Source organism: Cetorhinus maximus, chromosome 5, assembly GCF_964194155.1.
Source record: "Cetorhinus maximus chromosome 5, sCetMax3.hap1.1, whole genome shotgun sequence".
NCBI classification, from domain to species: domain Eukaryota; kingdom Metazoa; phylum Chordata; class Chondrichthyes; order Lamniformes; family Cetorhinidae; genus Cetorhinus; species Cetorhinus maximus.
The window spans coordinates 142927261-142949657 of NC_135883.1; the positions used below are offsets into that span (position 1 = coordinate 142927261).

General features: G+C 43.1%; 1 protein-coding gene across 2 annotated transcripts in view; it reads right to left on the bottom strand.

Annotated features, from left to right (window-relative positions):
• cdk19 (cyclin dependent kinase 19) overlaps positions 1-22397 on the bottom strand; it is a 282538-nt gene that overhangs the window by 78634 nt on the left and 181507 nt on the right. For both annotated transcript variants that reach the window (XM_078542611.1, XM_078542610.1), the window contains one exon: positions 18467-18564. In XM_078542611.1, coding sequence (XP_078398737.1) covers positions 18467-18564 — 98 coding nt within the window. The remainder of the gene's footprint in view (positions 1-18466; positions 18565-22397) is intronic.

Sequence of the window (22397 nt, forward strand, 5' to 3'; positions counted from 1 at the left end):
TAGGGACAAACAAGCTCCTTACAAGAGAGGCAGCTGTAGTTAGTTAATTAGGTAATTAGATTGAACTAGTTTCTCTAGCCTGTAGTGCTGACTCATAGCCAGTCACAGAGTTTGAGCTTGGGAATTTGGTGAATGAGGGAATTTGGTGCAGTGAGGGAGGAGCTACTGTTCATTTAAGTAGCTACCTTAACTTTGAGTTTAAAAGAGTGTAGAGAGCAGTGGACCAATTTAAAAGAGCTAGGTGGCTCAGTCTGTGGGCTGGCCATGTTCTGAGCAAAATTCAAAATTTGATGTCACAGGGACACAGGTACATGATGGGTTGCTGAGTATTTTTCTCATTTATCTTTCAAAACTCAGGTAATTTAGTAGTAATTGTAAGGTTTTATCAGTACTAGTAAGGTTTACTATCAGCTTATTAGGAGCAGTAGGATCTAGGTTTTTAGTCTCCAGGTTTATAATAAATAGTCTGTAAAGTTAAGACATGGCAGGGCAGCTTGGCCACGTTGAATGCCCATTCTGTAACACGTGGAAAGTAGTGTTCATTTCCTGTGGCCAAGATGACCACATGTGCAGGAAGTATCACCAGCTGAAGAAACTTGAGCTCTGGGTTTCGGAACTCAAGTGATGGCTGGAGTCACTGTCGCAAACCCACAAGGCTGAAAATGACGTGGACAGCATGTTACGGGAAGTGGTCACATTGCAGGTTAAGAGAGAACTTGCAGAGAGACTGCCAGGCAGCCTAGAAGGACCAGGCAGGTGGTACAGGAGTCCTCTAAGTCCATCTCGCTCACTAACCGGTTTCCCCTTTTGGATATTGGTGAAGGTGATGGTTCCTCAGAGGAGTGCAGCCAACCAAGTCTGTGGCACAACAGCTGGCTCAGCTGCACATGCTGAAAGGAAGGAGAGTAGGCAATAGCAGCAGGGGATTCAATAGTTAGGGGAGTAGACAAACCTTTCTGAGGGTGCGGACATGACTCCAGAATGGTATGTTGCCCCCCCCCCTCCCACCGCACTGGTGCCAGGATCAAGGATGTCATTGAGAAGCTGCAGGATATTCTTATGGGGGAGGGTGAATGGCCAAGGTCGTGTTCCACACTGGTATCAATGACATAAGTGGAAATAGGGATGAGGTTCTGAAAGCAAATTTTGGAGAGCTAGGAAAGATTAAAAAGCAGGACTTCAGAGACAGTAATCTCAGGATTACTCCTGAGACTAGTGCCACATGCTAGTGTATTGCGTACAGGAATAAGATGATAGAGTAAATGAATGCGTGGCTGGAGAGATGGTGCAGGAGGGAAGGCTTTAGATTTCTGAGACACCGGAACCAGATCTGGGGGTGGGACCTGTACAAGGTGGACGGGTTACATCTTAGCAGGACAGGGACCGACATCCTCACTGGGAGATTTGCTAGTGCTGTTGGAGAGGGTTTAAACAAGCTTGGCAGAGGCATGGGAAGCAGAGAGGGAATTCAGCAACAAAGCTGGTAACGGTAGGAAGAAAAGTAGTAAGCAAAATTGGAAGGCAGCAGAAACAAAGGCCAGCATTAAATAGGGTGAAAATACAGAAAAAGGCAAAATTAAAGGCACTTTTTCTGAATGCATGCAACATTCGCAACAAGGTAGATGAATTTATGGAACAAATAGAAGTAAACAGCTATGATCTAATTGCCATTATGGAGACATGGCTAGAGGGTGACCAAGGCTGGGAACTGAATGTTCCAAGGACATTCGACATTTAGGAAGGACAGGCAAAAAAGAAAAGGAGGTGGGGTAGCGCTGTTAATAAAGGATGAGATCAATACATTAGTGAGGGTGGATCTTGGATCAGAAGATCAAGACGTAGAATCTGTTGGGTAGAGCGAAGAAATAGAAAGGTGCAGCAGACATTGCTGGGGTTTATTTATAGGCCACTAAACATTAGTGGTAATGTAGGGCACGGTATAAATGAGGAAATTAAAAGTGCACGTAACAAGGGTAATACAGTAATCATGGGGGACATGACTACATATAGACTGAGTAAACAAATTAGCACTAATACTGTGGCGGACAAATTCCTGGAATGGATGCTGGTTTTCTAGAATAGTTTGTTGAGGAAGCAACATAGGAACAGGCTATTTCAGAGCTAGTATTGTGCAATGAGAAAGGGTTAATTAATAATCTCGTTGTAACGGAGCCATTAGGGAAGAGTGACCATAATGATAGAATTTTACACAAAGTTTGAAGTGATGCGGTTCATTCCGAAACTAGGGTTTTACATCTAAACAAAGGAAACTATGAAGGTATGGGGGGCAAATCGGCTTGCTAGATTAGGAAACTACATTAAAAGGTATGACAGTAAACAGGCAATGGCTAGCATTTAAAGATGCATTGTTTACAACAAATATACATTCCATTGAGGCAAAAAAACCCAACAGGAAAAGTGATCCAACCATGGCTAACAAATTAAATATTGTATTAAATCAAAGGAAGAGTCTTATAAAATTGCCAAAAAAATAGTAAGCCTAAGGTATGGGAGCTTTTTAGAATTCAGCAAAGGAGGACCAAGAAATTGATAAAGAAAGGGGAAAATAGAATATGAAAGTAAACTAGCAAGAAACAACTTTGTATTTTTTCACATTATATTCTATTTGCCATATTCTTGCCCACTCACTTAGCAACTGCAGTAAGACACCTTTACACCTGTACTCAAATCCTCTTGCAATAAAGGATAACATCCCATTTGCCTTCCTAATTGTTTGCTGCACCTACATGTTCACTTTCAGTGACTCATGAACAAGAACATCCAGATCCCTTTGGACATCAACACATCCCAATTTTCCCAAAACAGACTGTTAAAGTTTCAATAAGTATGTAAAAAGGAAAAGATTAGCAAAGATAAATGCGGGCCCAAAACAGGTAGAGATAGGATAATTTATGATGGGGAATAAGGAAATGGCAGAGAAACTAAACAAATACTTTGTGTCTGTCTTCATGATGGAAGATACAAAAACCTCCCAGAAATACTAGAAAACCAAGGGATTAGTGGGAATGAGGAACTGAAAGAAATTAGTATCAGTTAAAAAGTAGTATTGGAGAATTTTTTTATTCACTCATGGGATGTGGGCATCGCTGGCTAGGCCAGCATTTATCACCCATTCCTACTTGCCCTTGAGAAGGCGGTGATGAGCTGCCTTCTTGAACTGCTAATGGGACTGAAAGTTGATAAATCCCTTGGACCTGATGATCTACATCCCAGAGTGTTGAAAGAGGTGTCTGTAGAAATAGTAGATGCATTGGTGGTCATCTTCCAAAATTCTACAGATTCTGGAATGGTTCCTGCAGATTGGAAGGTGGCAAATGTAACCCCACTGTTTAGGAAAGGAGGGAGAGAGAAAATAGGGAATTACAGACCTGTTAGCCTGACATCAATAGTAGGGAAAATGCTAGAATTTATTATAAAGGATGTGATATCTGAACACTTAGAAAATAATGATTTGATTGGGCAGAGTTAACATGGATTTATGAAAATTAAATCATGTTTGACAAACCTACTGGAGTTTTTTGAGGACGTAACTAGCAGAATAGATAAAGAGAAACCTATGGATGTGGTGTATTTGGATTTTCAGAAGGCTTTCAATAAGGTCCCATGAAGACGTTAGTAAACAAAACTGGGGTGCATGGGATTGGGGGTAATATACTGACATGGGCTGAAGATTGGTTAAAGGACAGAAAACAGAGGAATAAACTGGTCATTCTTAGGTTGGCAGGCTGTGACTAGTTGGGTACCGCAAGGATCAGCCTCTTGGACCCCAGCTATTCACAATCTATATTAATGATATGGATGTGGGGACCAAGTGTAATATTTCCAAGTTTCCTGATGACACAAACCTAGGTGGGAATGTGAGCTTTGAGGAAAATGCAAAGAGGCTTCAAGGGGATTTAGATAGGCTAAGTGAGTGGGCAAGAAAATGGCAAATAGAAAATAATATGAAAACATATGAAGTTATCCACTTTGATAGGAAATATGGAAATGCAGGGTATTTCTTAAATGGTGAAAGATGGGGAAGTGTTGATGCCCAAAGAGACCTGAATGTCCTTGTTCATGAGTCACTGAAAGTGAACATGCAGGTGCAGCAAACAATTGGGAAGACAAATGGTATATTAGCCTTTATTGCAAGAGGATTTGAGTACAGGAATAAAGGTGTCTTGCTGCAGTTGTATAGAGCCTTGGTGAGACTGCGCCTAGATATTACATACAGCTTTGGTCTCCTAACCTAAGGAAGGATATACTCTCCATAGAGGGAGTGCAATGAAGGTTCACCAGATTGATTCCTGGGATGGCGGGGTTGTCCTATGATGAGAGATTGAGGAGACTGGGTCTGTATTCTCTCGCGTTTAGAAGAATGAGAGGTGATCTCATTAAAACATAAAATTCTTACAGAGCTTGACAAGGTAGGTGCAGGAAGGATGTTTGCCTTGGCTCTAGAACCAAGGGACAGTCTCAGAATAAGGGTAGGCCATTTAGAACTGAGATAAGCAGGAATTTCTTCACTCAGAGGGTGGTGAATCTTTGGAATTCTCTACCCCAGAGGGTAGAGTGTGTTCAAGACAGATCAATATTTTTCTAGGCAGTAAAGACATCAAGGGATATGGGAACAATGTGAAAAATGGCATTAAGTAGAAGATCAGCCATGATCTAGTTGAATGGCAGAGCAAGCAAGGGGTCGAATGGCCTACCCCTGCTCCTATTTCCATGATTACTGGTACCTAGACGACCTCCTAACAGTGACCACCATAAATATAAAAAATATTGGGGGATGTCCCCATGTTATTGCAGTCTCCTGGAACTTGTTTGATTACCTTTAAAGATTGATTTGGTCAGGAATTTCTTTTTCAACAATTAGAAATGTCATTTTTTTTCTATATTTCTCCTTACCAATTTTCTCTGCCATTCCTCTTCTGAAGATGGTGACCTGCTGTTGGGGTATGGTTCCAAAGGCGTCAGTTTCCTTCCAGTACCTCATCTAAGTGGTCATTATTCCTGTTTGATCCCTTACAACGAATGTTAGCAGGCAATTCAATGACTGGGCTGGGTGAGCCTGATCATTTCCTTACTCAAATTCCATGTGTGTTAACATTCCAGCAACCAAGAGCAATTTATTTGAAGAATTTCCCAACCTTAACCCAGAATCCTACAGGGAATTAAAGCTCCTGCTACCCAACTGAGCACAGACCAGAGATAAGAATTGAGATCTAACTTTTCTGTAAGGTTACTCATTGCATAAGTTCACTGAGGCATTGGGAAATGAAGTACTTGATGAAAACTTGTCAAATAAATGACAATCGCAATTGCGTAACACAATTATTTGCTTTTAACCTTTGCATTCATCTCTATTATTTTCTCATTCCCTTAAGAAAATTCCTTTCTGTGTGAGAAAATGTACTTACTTTACATCATCAACTGGAATTACTAAAGTTAAACATCAGCTTTATGTCAAGGCATTAAAATGATTATAAACAAGTATTTCACATGTTTACTGATGCTTTGCTATTCAATGTTCTTCAAAAATCGTCAGAAGTGAGTATTCATGATATACAATACACAATTCTATTGTTCACAGGGTCAGGCAATGAACAGCTACCAGAGGATCAAATATTACACCTTTCAGAAGCATGGGTCAGCATATGCATTGTATTCGGTTTCCAGGACTTCCATTTGAGAATGCTGACCCACTGCACATTCCACAGACAGAGCAAATAATTCACTACATGGTCAGTCTCTGCTCTGCCAACATGTTGAAGTACAGAACAGATACCTCCTCACAAAATCCAAAGCTATTATCTTGGGTAGGATCTGCTATCAAGCAGCTTCTCACAGGAAGGTTTTCAATGGCACTAATAGATATCTGGGGAACAGGTATCCATTACATTCTCTAGGTTCAAGTAGGCAAGTGTGCAATATCAGATGACTTAGTGGGGTCTGGGTTAAAATAACTGTTAAATCAAAAAAAATACCCAGGATTATTACAACTTACCTTAATGGTCATATGTATGCAGAGAAAGAAATGATGATAATAATAATAATAAAAACCTTGCACTCCTTCGTGATAAAATGTGCTATTGTCAGAAATAGGAAGAATGTTCAGCTGATACATTAACTTGCAACTAATTATTTCAGGTCATCCATAGATGATGCAGATTGAGTGAAGTACAGATTCTTCAGAGCAGTTATTAGGAATAATGTATGTGAGATGCTTCTGTGCAACTTTGATTCATCTGTAGTGATTTTTACCATGGCTGTGATTTTCCGTGCCTGCTGGCATCGGGCGCATTTGGTGGCGTGTGCGGACAATATGGCGCAATCGGTTTCATGACGGCGTGAAACCAGTTTGCGATCGTCTGCTCAGCCCGCCAATGGCGGGCCATGTTTCCCGTCATCGGACGTTGGGAACCTCATTGTAATACATCTGCATATCATTATCAGGCCAGCCCGCTGGAATTGTGCCCCCCCCTGCTGGATCATCCGCCCGCATCGGCGGGAAAGCACGCCGACGTGTTTCACAACAGCACATAAGCGACCGTGCACCTGGCGGGCTGCACTTCGCTCGGGACTTCAAGGTTTGTTTGCCTACCTTGCTTCGGTCAGCACTCGCAGTCATCAGCACCAGGCTTCACAGACAGCACCACATCACTTTTAAGGGGACTCACGGCAGGTCCCCACCTACCAGATCAGCCATATGTAGCTTTTCAATGGCTGCAGGGCTAGGCCTTGCTTGGCGAAGGGGGAGAAGTGGCTGCAGGGCAAGGGCTATACTGGGGAAGGAAGGTGACCCAGGATGTGTGTGGGGGCACACATTGATCTGTGTAAGTGGCCTCAAGATGGTGAGGGCTGAGGAGGCAGTCTCCAGAGGAGTTGAGGACATGTGAGGGTATGTGTGTGAGAATGGGTGGTGATGTCCCTTGAGCTGGCAGTGAGTGAGATGCCAGTGCATGTGTGGTGGGCTTGAGTATGTGAGTTTAGAGTGATGAGATGTTTACCATACCTGGCTGCACGGATTACATGATTCATCGTCTACTGGTATTGGATGGCCAACCTCTTCTGTGCAGCACTGGCACTGATCACCACTGCCATCGCCTACTAAGCCCAAGTGGTAATGTTGCTGCCCTTCCTGCAGCCAGAGAGAAGGTAGAGGACATCACACCGGACCTCGATGGTGTCCAAACGGTGCTCGAGGGCTGCAGTCTTCTTGCCTTTCGGGGCCATGTCTTCTTTGCAGCAGTCCTGGGCTGATAGCATTGAGCGTGGCTGTACTTTAAATGTGGCACCTGGCATGATGAAGCGCAAGGTGGTAGCATGACAGGCAAATTGGAGCCTACCCGTCATGGAAACGGCGTGTATCCCGGGAATGCATAGTTAATGCAGTGGGTTTAGGACGATACGGCGTGAAAAGCTGTTATTGCGGCTGATGGGTAAAACATCGTTTTTCCCGCCCACTACCACACAGTGCAAATCTGGGACGATTCTGCCCCATGTGTACAAAGTATACGTCAACAAAGAACACTTCTGCTCACTGCTATTTAAAAGGATCTGTAGAAGTCTTAAATTTAATTAATCTGCTCTTAAGACTTTTTTTAAATGTCAGCTTGTCAGAAATGACTAAAGGGGGAATGTAAATGTTGAAGCGTGAGACCCCATCAAAACATTATGATTTTTAATACTTATTTTCATGCAAGTTGGCATATTGGAGCCTATTGTAATCCTAAGTGGAAATCTCAACATAATTCTTTACATTAATTAAAATGCAGCACCCTACCAACTTCACTCACCATTTTTTTTCCTTCAAGTGCAGTGACAAGAATTTGCAAATAAACATATTTAATACACACATGAGGGAACATGCACCTTATCTTAAAATTGCAGGTGCAATCAGTTTTCAAGAAAATAAATCTTCACATAAAACAAGTGGGCATAAAACGCTAACAAACAGTTTGAAACAATGATGGCTGGCGTATATGGGACATGTCTGTAACAATGTCTGCAGGTTTCATTTATTGACCTGGTCTTCTTATTTTACCACCTGCATTCCCCTGCAAATTATTTTCTCAAAATTGTTTGAATTGGTCATATCTAACACCAAAGCAATCTTAGGATTTGATCAATTAACAGTTAAATCTTTTCTAATTTATTAACAACCACATACACAGTTTTGCTATTCCGTAGAGTTCTTCCAAAAAACAAAACAATGGAAATGAAGAAAACAGAGTCTGTGGAAAATAGCTGTATTTACAGTACACAGGGTACAAAATACCCAAACATTACTCTACCACTATAGTCATGATCTACGTTCATATGCTTGTTAAGAGGTTTTGAAGGAGATGTTTCCGAGGTCAGTGCTGAGCCATTTCCATTGCTCAACCTACATTTTTTTCAATTAGCTGATCTTACCTACTATTGCATTTTTCATTCGCTTGAAGTTCTAATTAAAAAACACTAATTACTGTAAACATTTTATAGGTTCATCGAGGATCTCATAGATGGGGTTCTGTGATGTCAACTTCTACATACTGAAACCTGGGAACGTGCTTACAGGATATGTTAAAAGTTATTTCTTTATCTTGCCAATTTTCTCCCTCTACCTCCCTTCTGAAGTTGATTCCATGCTAGTTTAAGGTGTCAAAGATATTGTTGGTGTTTAGTACCCAGTGCGAGCAGCTACCATACTCTTGTGTGACTCGATGGTCAATATTGGTAGTCAAGCAACTGAAGAGACAGAGAAACAGAGTTAATGGGCTAGATATTCTTCCTCGAGGCGGATAGCAGAAGTCGGGAAAATTCCTGGTTTGGCCAGCCTGCCTTGGGAGAAAGTACGCACAAACGAGGGATTTTCATTCCTGGGGGGCGGGAGGGGCAGGTGTGGGCTTCAGTGAGGCCAGCTGACCCAAGAGTAACAGGGGCTGCTGGGTGCCGAGGCGGGCTGTTTAAAATGTTCTATACACTGTATAGAACCAATGAACGCAACAGTGACAATACTAGATGTTAAAGCTTTAAAAAAATTCATTAATAACTTTCCACTTTCTTCAAAATCTCTTTTTCTATTCTTTTTACAGGGCGTGGGCCAGGCAAGGCCAGCATTTTTATTGCCCATCCCTAATTTCCCTTGAGAAGCTGGTGGTGAGCCACCTTCTTGAACCGCTGCAATCCACTTGGTGTAGGCACACCCATGGTGCTGATAGGGAGGGAGCTCCAGGATTTTCACCCAGTGACAGAGAAAGAACAGGGAATTTCGGGTGGTGGTGTTCCCATGCATCTGCTGCCCTTGTCTTTCTAGGTGGTAGGGGTCGCACGTTTGGAAGGTGCTGTCTAAGGAGCCTTGCTGAGTTGCTGAAGTGCATCTTGTAGATGGTACTCACTGCTGCTATTGTGTGTCAGTGCTGGAGGGAGCAGATATTTAAGGTGGTGGATGGGGTGCCAATCAAGCGGGCTGCTTTGTCCTGGATGGTGTTGAGCTTCTTAAATGTTGTTAGAGCTGCACTCATCCAAGCAAGTGGAGAGTATTCCATCACACTCCTGATTTGTGCCTTGTAGATGGTGGACAGGTTTTGTGGAGTCAGGAGGGGAGTTACTCATTGCAAAATTCCTAGCCTCTGACCTGCTCTTGTAGCACAGTACTTATATGGCTAGTCCAGTTCAGTTTCTGGTCAATGGTAACCCCCATGATGTTGATAGTGGGGGATTCAGCAATGGTAATGCAATTGAATGTCAAGCGGGGATGGTTAGAATCTCTCTTGTTGGAGATGGTCATTGCCTGGTTTTTGTGTGGCACGAATGTTGGTTGCCACTTATCAGCCCAAGTCTGGATATTGTCTTGCTGCACTTGGACATGGACTGCTTCAGTAGCTGAGGAGTTGCGAATGGGGCTGAACATTGTGTAATCATCAGTGAACATCCCCACTTCTAACCCTATGATGGAAGAGGATCCTGGCGGAACCCAAACTGAGCATTAGTGAGCAGGTTATTGCTAAGCAAGTGCTGCTTGATAGCCCTATTGATGACCCCTTCCATCACTTTACTGATGATCGAGAGTAGACTGATGGGGCGGTAATTGGCTGGGTTGAATTTGTCCTATTTTTTGTATACAGGACATATGTTGGCAATTTTTCACATTGCCGGCTAGATACCAGTGTTGTAGCTGTACTAGAACAGCTTGGCTAGGGACGTGGCATGTTCCAGAGCACAATTGCCTGATCATATTGTCAGGGCCCACAGCCTTCGCAGTATCCAGTGTCTTCAGCAGTTTCTTGATACAATGGACTACAGCGGTTCAAGAAGGCAACTCACCACCACCTTCTCAAGGGCAACTAGGGATGGGCAATAAATGCTGGCTCACGTCCCATGAATGAATTAAAAAAATAAATAACTAAATGTGGAGTGAATTGAGTTGGCTGAAGACTGGCATCTGTGAAGCTGGGGACCTCCGGAGGGGGCCAAGATGGATCATCCACTCTGCACTCCTGGCTGAAGATTGTTACAAATGCTTCAGCCTTATCTTCTGTATCAAAGAGCCAGAGCTGTCAATCAAGCAATGTTTTCCCTGCGGTGTTTCAGTACTCTAATGGATGTCTGGGCTCTCAGCCAAGAATGCATAATGAGGCTTGGCATGGGGAGTGTGAGGAGGACCCTTTGAACTTACCTTTCAACCGGTTATCCCATGCAGACTATGGTTCACCTCTCTATTCTTGGAAAAGTGGGCACGACTCCGTGAAAATTGTGGATGACAAGGACATGCCTTTTCCAGCACAGGGGCTGGCCAGCTCGGGGATGCAGGGTGCGGGCTCATGGCCTGAACCAGCCTGCACCCGTAAAAGTCACTGCTGAAAATCGGAAACCCTGGAATGGGGTCAGGAATCTCGGGGAAATCCAACCCAACATTTGTTAGGTCGTGATCTAATGAAAGGTCAATACCTGAAACGGTCACTCTGTTTATCTCTCCACAGATGCTGCCAGACTGCTAAGTATTTCCAGCAATTTATGTGTTTAATTCAGCTGAGGGGATTATTGCAGCGAAATCTGGGGCAGAATTTTATGTCAAGTGGGTGGGTGCGCCTAACCCGATCAGGCATAAAATCGTGTGAGATGATGTAGGGTGAGGGTCCCAACGTCATTGCGCACTCGCGCGATATTTCACTCGGTGGGCACATGCAAAATTCGTAAGTGCGCCCATCGACAATTAAGGACGCGATTAAGCCCAATAATGGCACAATTGGCTCCAATTTTTCACGGCACGTTCAACCGTACAGTTGGCGGACGGGTGAATCGGCCAGGGGGCCTTTACATTTTTCATCAAACCTCATCCAAGGGTGGGATGAAATCTCCGTTATGAAATAAAATAAAATTAAATATCTGTGGACAACACTTTGTGAGGTATATTTTCAGGTACTCGATTATGATGCATTAACATTTTTTTGCATCTTTTTAAACCTTTATTTCATCATCGTCTGTCTTCAGGCAGCTTTCTCACAGCGCTCACCTGCACCCGCGGTGACATCATCACCCGGCCTGTTCCCACCCACACCCCGGCAGCACTGAGCTTTTCAGCACACGTTTCATGGTGGCTAGCCGTTAATTGGCCAGCCAGCATGAAATTGCGGTCGGGGGCCGATCATGGTCGATGGTCCTGCTCCTAGCCGTTCCCGGGCCTGCCAATCGCGCGCCATACCCGCCAAAGGTAAAATTCAGGCCCTGGTGACATCTTCACAAGATGTTTAAACATGCTGACTTCGAGCATTGGTTGCAATTCAGGAGCAGGAAATGCAGCTTATTTTTCTCTTCTTTAATTTAGGAACTCTGTAGCCAATTGTATTGCACTTACTCGGCTGACTTGGTTGAGATTAGCTGACTGTGTACATACCAAAAGTTGTACTGGGGAATTTCTTGGTCAGTATTTCTCAGCAAATCTTGCTCATAGCTAACTATAATTTGGGCTTTGAGTGGATGTTTAGCTCTGCACTGCTAATATATTCCCGAGACCCTCCTCTGTGATATTTAGCACCAAAGCATTAAGAGATAACATCAATTCATACACATGCACATGCACAAACAGGGTAGAGCCTCCTAATCCACTTGCAAACAATTCTAAATTTGACTGCTCAAGCTGAAACAAAGCCTACTAGGCATTATCCAGTTCCCAAGTCTCCACCGTTTCTCCCAATTCCAACCTGTTGCCTTGGTTACAAATGCACTATAACACATAATTGGAGACTAACTGAAGTGTAGTATGCTTCAAGAGCAGTATTTTTTGTAATTAAAAAACAATCCATGCTGTACAGTTCTCTTTACTGTTGCAATTTTGACCAGGTCATGTTACACAAATGATACCATTCCTGACTATTTGGGAATTAGTTTTGATTATATTAATAATTTGCCATTGGCAGTTCTGACCTTATTCATCACTTGATGCTTTTCATCCCCAGAACCTCAATTTTCAAACAAAAATCAAACATTAAAAATCAAATCTAAATGGCACTGGACAGAGATCATGCACTATGGATAGAAAAAAAGAAATGGAGGGGAAACACCCAGGTCACTCTCATTAATCACACCCAATACAGTAGTGGAAGGCTATTTGGCCCATCATAGCTCATCTGTCCAGAAAAACAATGTGCTATCCCTGGATAATATCTAATTATTTTGGACTGATCCAACATCTCAGAACCCATTAAACCAGAGTTGGAGCAAGTCGTTCTTGATCCCAAGGGACTGTCTAAGGGAAGAAGAGATTTCTTAAATATCGAGATTTTGCCTCCAATACACTACTCAGTAATCTATTCCACATGTTGAACACTGTGAAAACTTAATTTTCTGACATCAATTCTAAATTTCCTTTTTACTGGTTTGAACCTGTGTCTTCATGTCCTGCTGCCATGGTTTAATTTGATGTCCTAAATTTACCTTTCTTCTTGCACAACTCCCAGAAGGCAATCCAAATGTGACAATGGCAGAGACCTGGGAAGTGCCTGACCAGGATTTGGTGTTTTGGAGAGTAGATGTTAGTGGTATTAGTGCAATATTTACATTTTTTAAAAAATAAGTTAAGCTTTGCCATGCACAAGACACAAAATCTTACTTTTTTGAAGCCATAAATATTGGGCTGGTTTTTACGCTCCTCTGCCAGCGGGTTTGAAGGCCGGAAGCATGTAAAATCCAGCGGGTAGCCTTCCCGCTGCCTACCTGTCTGTCCCAGAGATCTGTCTGAAATTTAACTGGGGCAGGGGAGTGCGGGGGAAGTGGCCTACTCACCCATGGACATACTGAGGCCTTGAAATGGCCACGTTATAGCCGTTTAAGGGCCTCATCCTTCTACCACCAGTGTTTTTCCCACTGCAAGGGGAGGCCCACGCCATGTGGGAAACCCAGCAGCTTTAGCTATGTGGGCTGGTGTCCGGCCGGGGGGTGGGGGAGAGACTTCCTTTGTGGACCCTCGGTCCCATTGGAAGAACCTCCCCACTCAAGGTTCCAATGTTAAATATGCTTTTGGGCACCATGTCACCCACCTTTTGTGAGAGCATGAGTTGGAGGCACAGATGGACATCGTGACATTTCATGGAAAAGAGGCAGTCCGGCAACAGGTGTTCGCCTCAGCTTCACTTGAAACCTCAGTAGCTTTCCCCTTATGTTTGCAGGATAAAAGGGCCCAAGGAAAGGGTGACCGGTTGCGGTGGTGGGGGGCAGGTACCAAATGCTGTAGTTTACCTTTAAGTGGGTGCACATGCGCAGTTCTGTATTTTTAAGTTCTTTGGGCCCAGTGCACCTGTGCATGAAGGAATAGTGCAAAAACTTGGGTCATGTGACTGGGAGTGGCGCACCATTGAAGATGGTGCCATAAACTGCATATATCATCAGACAGGATGATGTCATATGTCACATGACACAGATGTTGCAAGACGTACTATGTTATGATCCTAGACCAGACCTCCAAGGTTTGGTAAGATTGGTTAGGGACCAATAACACTTTGTTTAAAGTAGACAAAGTTTGAGATTCAAGACACTTGCTCAGAGAATAAAGCCACAAGATTGCACGGATTTTGAACAAACAAAAATAAACTTTACTATACAAGGTCAGAAAGATAAAATAATTTACAATAACTATCTTATACTTTAACATTCAGGGTTAATATAAAGGCACACATGAATTAACAGACAAACTGTGGTCAAACACCCACATTGCATACCAAATGCGACCAAGACAGAGTCCATGGATTTCTCAACAACCCACCCAGACGTCAGTAAACACTGTGAGTCAACAAATCTTGTTGAAAAAATCTCTCTCTCACAAGGGATTCCAGTCTGCACCTTCGAAGATCTCGCCTTGGAATTCTCTGCAAAAGTCGCTCCAACTTGGACTCAACAATGGCCCACCTCACAGGCTTTCAAACTTGTCTCCTGCAACTCCATTCTCCTGGATTCCTGAGTCTGCACTCAAGCACCAATTCAGAAGCACAACTTCAGCTATTCTGCTGTGCTGAACAGAACACTACTGCTCCAAAGGGATAACCTTCACGCCAATGGCCCGCAGCACAGAGTCACCAAACTTCTGCTGCCTCCTCGGATCTTCAGGGCCTTTCTCGACCCCTCTTCAATTGCCAGGGCTTCTTCTGAGCTCTCTTCACTTAAAATTTGCTTATTGCAGCCCTTCTCCTATTTGGAGCCTCTTTCTCATCTCCTCTCTTTTTAACATAACCCTGCCTGGGACTCTTGCCTTTGATGGTGCTCTGCTCCCAGTCACATAACCCAAATTTTGCACTGTTCCTTCATGCACAGGTTCACTGGGGCCAAAGAACTTAAAAACACAGAACTGCGCATTTGCAGCCCACTCCTGGTCTGCGCATCTGTGGAAACTCCGACGTCTGTTGGGACTTGGAGCTCCTGACCCCTTCTCATGGTAAGTGGGCTTTCATAACACTAGTAAGCTCTCCAGCAACAGGTGTATATGCTACTGTAATCTTGAAAGAACTCACAATGTAATAAAAATGAATGCGAATGCTGGAGTTATGAAATAAAAACAGAGTTAAAATTTTGAGTCCAATATAATGCTTCTTCGGAACTCAAGAGAACATTTGGATTTTGAATATTGGACTCAAAATTTGAACTGTGTTTCTCTCTCCACAGATGCTGCCAAACCTGCTGAGTTAGCCTCGCAGGTCTGCAACTTTTTAAAACAAGAGAGTCGCTTAGGTCGATCCATTAGACTGACTCAATCTCCTGGAAGCAAAAAGGCCTCTCATGGTGAGTCAGGGAAACCACTTATAAGTCACCAGCTTTCACTGGGTGGTTTACTGAAGGCACGGGAGACCCGTACGAGTTGAATTCTTGAAACAGCATTAAATACTGTTGCATTGCATACAAATCATATTCAAGTGGACCATTAATTATTTCAATGAGGTTCCAGCCGCTAGCAGGCGAGTTTCCTGTGTTGGTAGCTTCCTGACGTGCACACTTTTCCCACTGCCAGAATTCTGATATGAGGCCTCCGGCATGATTCTCCCCTCCTTTGCCAGCTCCAGCGGACTGCACTAAATTCAGCCCATTAGGTTTAAGGTCTGTATTCATAAGTCCATGCTTTTCATAAGGAATGCCAGCAAATAAATTATAGCCTGCACCTTTTATTAAGAAAATCTGCACTGACTTGGACCATGGAGAGTGGCCAAAACAGGCCTTGAAACTGCAGTTGATTAATCAATTAGAGAATCTCTTGTTTCCTTTGGACACTTGTCACAATGTCAAAGTAGCATGATTAAGAGATTTGAAGTGAGGAGGAACCCAATTCACGTTTATAGGAATCATCAGTGGACCACACAATTTAACTGGAAAAAAAGAATGAATAGATGCTTGGAAAGGATTTTTAAAAATTCTTTCATGGGAGGCGATAGTCGTTGGCTTGGCCAGCATTTATTGTCCATCCCTAGCTGCTGTTGCGGAGGTGGTGGTGAACCACCTTTTTGAATTGCTGCAGTCCATGTGGTGTAAGTGCACCCACAGTGCTCTTAGGAAGGGATTATAACATACAGAGGAGTGGAAGAAACAGGACAGGCAACAAAGGAGTTGGAATTTATCAAGGCAGCAAAGCTGCTATTGTAGTGACATTCAGTGGATAAGAAACAGAGCCTGGAACCCTGGGTTGAATGGCTGCACATTCCTGATTAATTGAACCATATAATAGACTTTTAAAAATATATACATATTTCGTCCTTTCCTTCCTGTGTTCTCTTCAATAATGTTTTCTAAACTTTAAAAGTAATTATCTATAAATAAATCAGTTCTGCATGAGCTCTACTCATACATATCAAAAACAATGTTCAATTTACATCAACAAACCGAATTGCATGTTTTTTTTTAATATGATAGACTCTGACAGCAGTGTGGTGTGAGAAATGGTATGGCAAGGCATATCACTTCCTTAGGGAAAGAAATGGGAGTATTTTCCAGAACAACATGGAGAAAGACTTTCAGATACATTCAAAAGTGACAAGGAGAAAGATATTAATGGTATAATGTGACTAGGAATCATATTGACAGGATCAGTAATTCATTGACGCTTTAAATTTTAAAATGTAAAGTCCAAGCTAGGAAACTATTTTTGGTTTTCCTCCCACTAACACCTTTGGAGGCAAAGACTTTGCTATTAGTCTCAGAACAGACTATGGAGCTGCAAGAATATAGTGTACTTATATAGTCATGTTATAATGACTTATTGGTCTGCCTGAATGATGAATACGACTGGGAGGAAGAAAAGGAAAATATATTTAACCTACCAGAGATGGGTCAAAAAAGCAAGCCTTAGTACTGGGTCAATAATAAGAGCTGCATTCTCTCCCATCAATGTGCAGCATTTTAAAAGAGAAGAGAAAATATCCAGAGCAGATGGCAAATTCTGACTTCTCTGATTCACATAATTCGCCCACATGAGAGCTATTTCTTGCAGCTTTGTGCATGTGCAAACCGGAAATTGGGGTATTGGGTGGAGACCAGGGGTAGGATCTTCCGGTCGGTGAGCGGGGGTGGGGCTGGGTGGAGCTCCTGACGTCACCCCGCGTCATTTCCATTTTCAGGTCGGCAGGGGCGCAGCCGAGTCAGCTGCGCACTCACCGACCTGTCAACTTCCTATTGCAGCCATTGAAAAACTAATTAAGGTAATTAATGGACCTGCCCATCCAACCTTAAGATTGGCGGGCAGGCCAGGAGCCCTGGCGGGCTTCGGAAAAAGCATGAAACCTCATCCACGGGTGGGATGAGGTTTCATGAGAGTATTTAAATTTTTATCAAATCGTTCAATAAAAGTTATGGATATGTCCCAACTCATATGACAGTGTCACATGTCAGGGAAATTTTTTTATAATCTCTATTAAAAATGTTAATTCTGAGCCGATCTCCCTGAGGCAGTGCTTAGCCTGCACGCATGCGCGAAACAGCGCACTCCCGGCTGAGGCAGCATAGCGCTTCCTGGCGGACGCCACGCTGAGCGGGCCTTAATTGGCCCGCCCATGTAAAATGGCGGCATGCCCCCGGTTGGGGGGCACCGATCGGAGGTGAGCCCGCCTGTGTCCGCTCCCGTACTTCCCCCGATGGAGGGAAAATTTGTCCCCAGGTAAATTACCACAAAATTGGCTTGTTACTGATTTCAATGTAAATCCAATCTAGGTAGCAAATGTTCAAGAAGGGAGAAAGGTATTGTGTAAATGCAATTCAAAATTTTGCAATTTAACGGAAACGTGAACTGCAATTCTGTTGTGTTAATATAGAATTATCTATGTTTAGGTATCCATATTTTTCACATATCCTAAAATGTTGGTCCCATTCAGTCTGAATAATTGATAACAGTGAACTTTGTTTTTCCAAAAACCAAGCGCATTCTTGAACAAAATGTAAAAAATATTTATTGTATTTTGTTTTTCTCATCAATCTTCTACCTTCCCTTGCCCCACTGGAGGTGTTAACTCATTGCTTGGGTCTAATGCCACATTCACCAGGCACCACCCTGTACTTTGCTTAAGTGACTATTATTGTGTGAACCTTGATGATGAGTGCAGTGAGGGGCTTTCAACCATATTGTTATCACAGCTGTGCCTGATCCCACACTCACCAGTTATCCATATGTGCAGGGGTTATTGATAGCATATATACTGATTTTCCCTCACTGTGCCTCACTGCTGTACCAGGTTGGAAGCAAATATGCAATCCTGCACAAGCACGATGGGCTGAATGGCCTCCTTCTGTGCAATATGATTCTAATCTACAGAGCTGATGTCCCAACAGACTCCATCACAATGCTGCATCTAAACTATGAAGATATTAATAATTCTCGCAATCGTCTCACAACAACTAACAGGTCCTTGTAATAACAGCTTGCAATTTACATTAACTGCATCAAGCCTGAAAACATAAATACCGGTAACTGTCTTTCCTTTTGCACAAAGTCAAGAGATAAACCTACTCTGTAGTTGGTAAAGGTTCTTCCAAGAAGTACGGGTCCTGTAGAGCTTGCTCAGAAGTGATCCTTTTTGTTGGATCCATAGTCAGGAGTTTTTGCAGCTGAAACAAGAATCAGGTAAGCATTAGTAATGAGGTCTGTGCAACACCAGAAGTAGGACTTCACATTCTTGTGCAGAAAAGGGTGAAATTTAAAACAATTATGTTCAAGGTTCAAAATAATGGTTTTGTATTAATTAGTCAGATATAGATTTTCAGTTGCAAAATTGGGTTAAACTGTTTCTAAAGAGTAGGTTAGGGACCCAACTTAAACACTTACAGTATATGAACACAAACCTTTGTTACACTGTGCCAATTTAGTTCTTGTACAGAGCACCATATCCAAGAGAACTACAGAAGTTCAAGAAGGCCACCACCAGCTTCTCTGGACAGCAAAGGATGGGGAATAAATGCATCCTTGTAAGCATTGCTCTTAAAAACGTGACAAGTCTTGTGGTTTCTAAACAGTGATTCCCTGCACTCTAAAGGGTCAATGAGAAACACCATTGGGGTCCACAAGGTAAAGCAGATTTCTGTCCCTCTGCTGTCATATTTCTTTGTTTGTTGATCTGCTAAATTGTTATTCTATAGCTGCATATTAATAAGAAGAAACATTTTCTGCAAATGATAGCCGTTTTATCTTTGGAAGATAAGACTGCCATTTGAAAGTTAGGACAGGGTCCTTGAATACAAGTCAATATTTTAATGTTTGGTATCATTCGTGATTCCTCAGATACTCAAGCAGTCCGTGTCCATATGCAGCAAGAACTGGACAACATTCAGACTTGGGCTGATAAGTGGTAAGGAACATTCTCCCACACAAGTGCCAGGCAATGATCATCTCCAATAAGAGAGAATCTAACAATTCCCTATTGATATTCAATGGCATTACCATCGCAAAGCTCCCCCACCATCAATATCCTGGGGGCTACCATTGATCAGAAACATAACTGAACCAGCCATATGTAGCTACAAGAACGAGTGGGAAGAGGGTGGGAATTTTTCAGCAAGTAACTCACTTTCTGACTCCCAAAGTCTGTCCACCATCTACAACACACAAGTAGGAATACTTTCCACTTGCCTGAATGAATGCAGTTCCAACAACACTCAAGAAGCTCGACACCATCCAGGACAAAGCAGCCTGCTTGATTGGCATCCCATCCACCACCTTAAACATTCACTCCCTCCATCACCGATGCACAATGGCAGCAGTGTGTACCATCAGCGGCAACTCATCAAGGCTCCTTTGACAGCACCTTTCAAACTCACGCCCTATATTACTTAGAAGGACAAGGGCAGCAGATGGATGGGAACAGCTGCACCTGCAAGTTCCCCTCCAAGTCACACACCATCCTAACTTGGAACTATATCACCATTCCTTCACTGTCACTGGGTCAAAATCCCAGAACTCCCTTCCTAACGGCACTGTGGATGTGCCTACAACACATGGACTGCAGCGGTTCAAGAAGGCAGCTCACTACCACCTTTTCAATGGTAATTAGGGATGGGTAATAAAAATCCTGGCATGGCCAGCGATGCCCACATCCCATGAAAGAATAAAAATTGGCTGGCTGTCCCTGGGTGTGTGGCAACATTTGCATTTGTTCCGTACTCAAAAGAAAAGTTTGAAAAATGATGTTTAGGCCATTTCAAAGTGGAAAAATTCAATGGTACAAAATGAAGAAAAGATGATTAACCACTAAAATCATCTTCTTAATAAAAAGCGGCCAGCAAGCTACAAATGTATGAAATCAAACAACAATAACATATATTTATATCGTGCCTTTACCATATTGTATCATCCTGAAGCACTTCACAGGACTATTACAAAACAAAGTATGAAAATATCGAAGTAAACAATGCATACCAAGTTACATGAGGAGATACTAGATCAAATAACCAATAGCTTGGCCAAGGAACTAGGTTTGAAGGAGTATCTTAAAGGAAGAAAGCGAGGCAGGCAGGTGGAGAGTTGTAGGGAAGGAATTCCTGAGCTTAGGGCTTGGCAACTGAAGGAACAGCCACCAATGGTAGAGCAATTAGAATTGGGAATGACAAGAGGCCAGAATTAGAGGAGCAGAGATATCTCTGGGGGTTTGTGGGGTTGGAGGAGATTACAAAGATTGGGAGGGACAAGGCCATGGAAGAAGTTGAAAAAAAGGGTGAGAATTTTAAAATCAAGACATTATTTGACCGGCAGCCATTGTAGCGAGAACAAGGGTGATAGGGGAGCAGGACTGCTGTGTATTAAGACATGAGCAGCAGAGTTTTGGATGACCTCAAGTTTACGGAGGACAGAATGTGGGAGATCAACCAGGAGTGCGTTGGATTAGTTGAGGTAACAAAAGCATGGATGAGGCCTTCAGTAGCAGATGATCTAAGACAGTCGAGTCAAACAAAAACAGAGAACACACAAAAGGTTCATCGGTCTTTGTAATGGCAGGTTAGCATTTGAATATACCCTCTATTAGACCTGAAAACTAAAAGATAAACAAGAATCCTTGCAAGGTTGGAACGGAAAATCTAGATTTTCTCATCTTTTCAAATGTATATTTATATTTCTAGCAGTTTTCTTTTATTGTTAATAGTACTTCATTGTTTAGACTTAATTCAGTATTCATGAAACTTGGTCAGCTACATTTAGATTTGATTGATGGAGCAACAAATATAAATATATTTGTGTTTAAATGATCCTGAAGCTTATACTCTACTTGAAATTCCAACACTGAATTGGATTTGCACCAGCAGCTAACCTGATGGGCTTGTGGAAAATCTGGATAGCAGCTCAAATTTCAAAGGGGAGCCCATTTACGCCACACGCTAAGGCAAATATTATTCCCACACTTCAGACAGATAGAAAAGTAGATTTCAAAGATCGGTCAGCCTTCAGGAATTGTAATCAGGAGACAGGAGTAATGGAGGGGAAGGGAAAGGTGGTGGTAAGCAGCAGGACGATACATCTACTAGGTAAAAATGAAGAGAGAAGAAACTCAACATTGAGGCACAAACATAGTCCATATATAAAAGCGATGATGCAAAACAGCACTCAATGCTCCTGTTTGGTGGTTGGCAAAGTAGGCATGTTGCTGTGTGAGGTTGGTATGGGGTAGTTGCCCTGTTTGGCATTCCAGGGCACCTTCCCCAGAAGAAAGCTGTACACCTTGCCTGTCCAAAAGTGACACCAGGCTCCGTACAGTCCTTAGTTGCTATCTGATAATGATCTGCACTTTTGGGAATTTTGACAGCAAGGAAAACTCTATGGGCAGAATTTTGCCCTTGACGGGTGGGCTCGGTGGGGGCGGTCGGGAAGCCACCCGCGATCAGGACCGCACCGCGATTTCACATTGGCGGGCCAATTAAGGTCCGCCCAGCGTGAAACGCGAGTGGCAGTGCTGAGCGCTGCATGTACAGGGGGGGAGGGGGACGAGCTGGCCGAGCGCGAACTTCGCGCATGTGCGTGAGTGAGGGCTGCATAATCTCCCTGAGGCACAGAGCTGCCTCAGGGAGATGAAGACATATGAAAAAAAATAGAATAAAATAAAACAGTAATGAAACATATCCCCTGAGCAGGGACATGTTATTAATGAAAAATTAAAGTTTTTATTTTATTTTTATTTGCTCTTGGAAACCTCATCCTGCCCATGGATGAGGTTTCCAAAAAAATGCAAAGGCCGCTTAGCCTTTTCGCCTGCCCTCCAACTGTCAGGTTGGATGGGCAGCGAAAATTTTAATTTAATTGATTACTTAATGGTCTTTACAGGCCTTATAATTGTCGGCGGGTGCACTGCCGGCTTCCGTGCCCGCCTGCCGCCCAAACTATTGCACGACTGCGCCTTGATGTTGGTACACTCAGCTGACGTCAACATGCATCATTTCACGCTGGAGCGGGTCGGGCA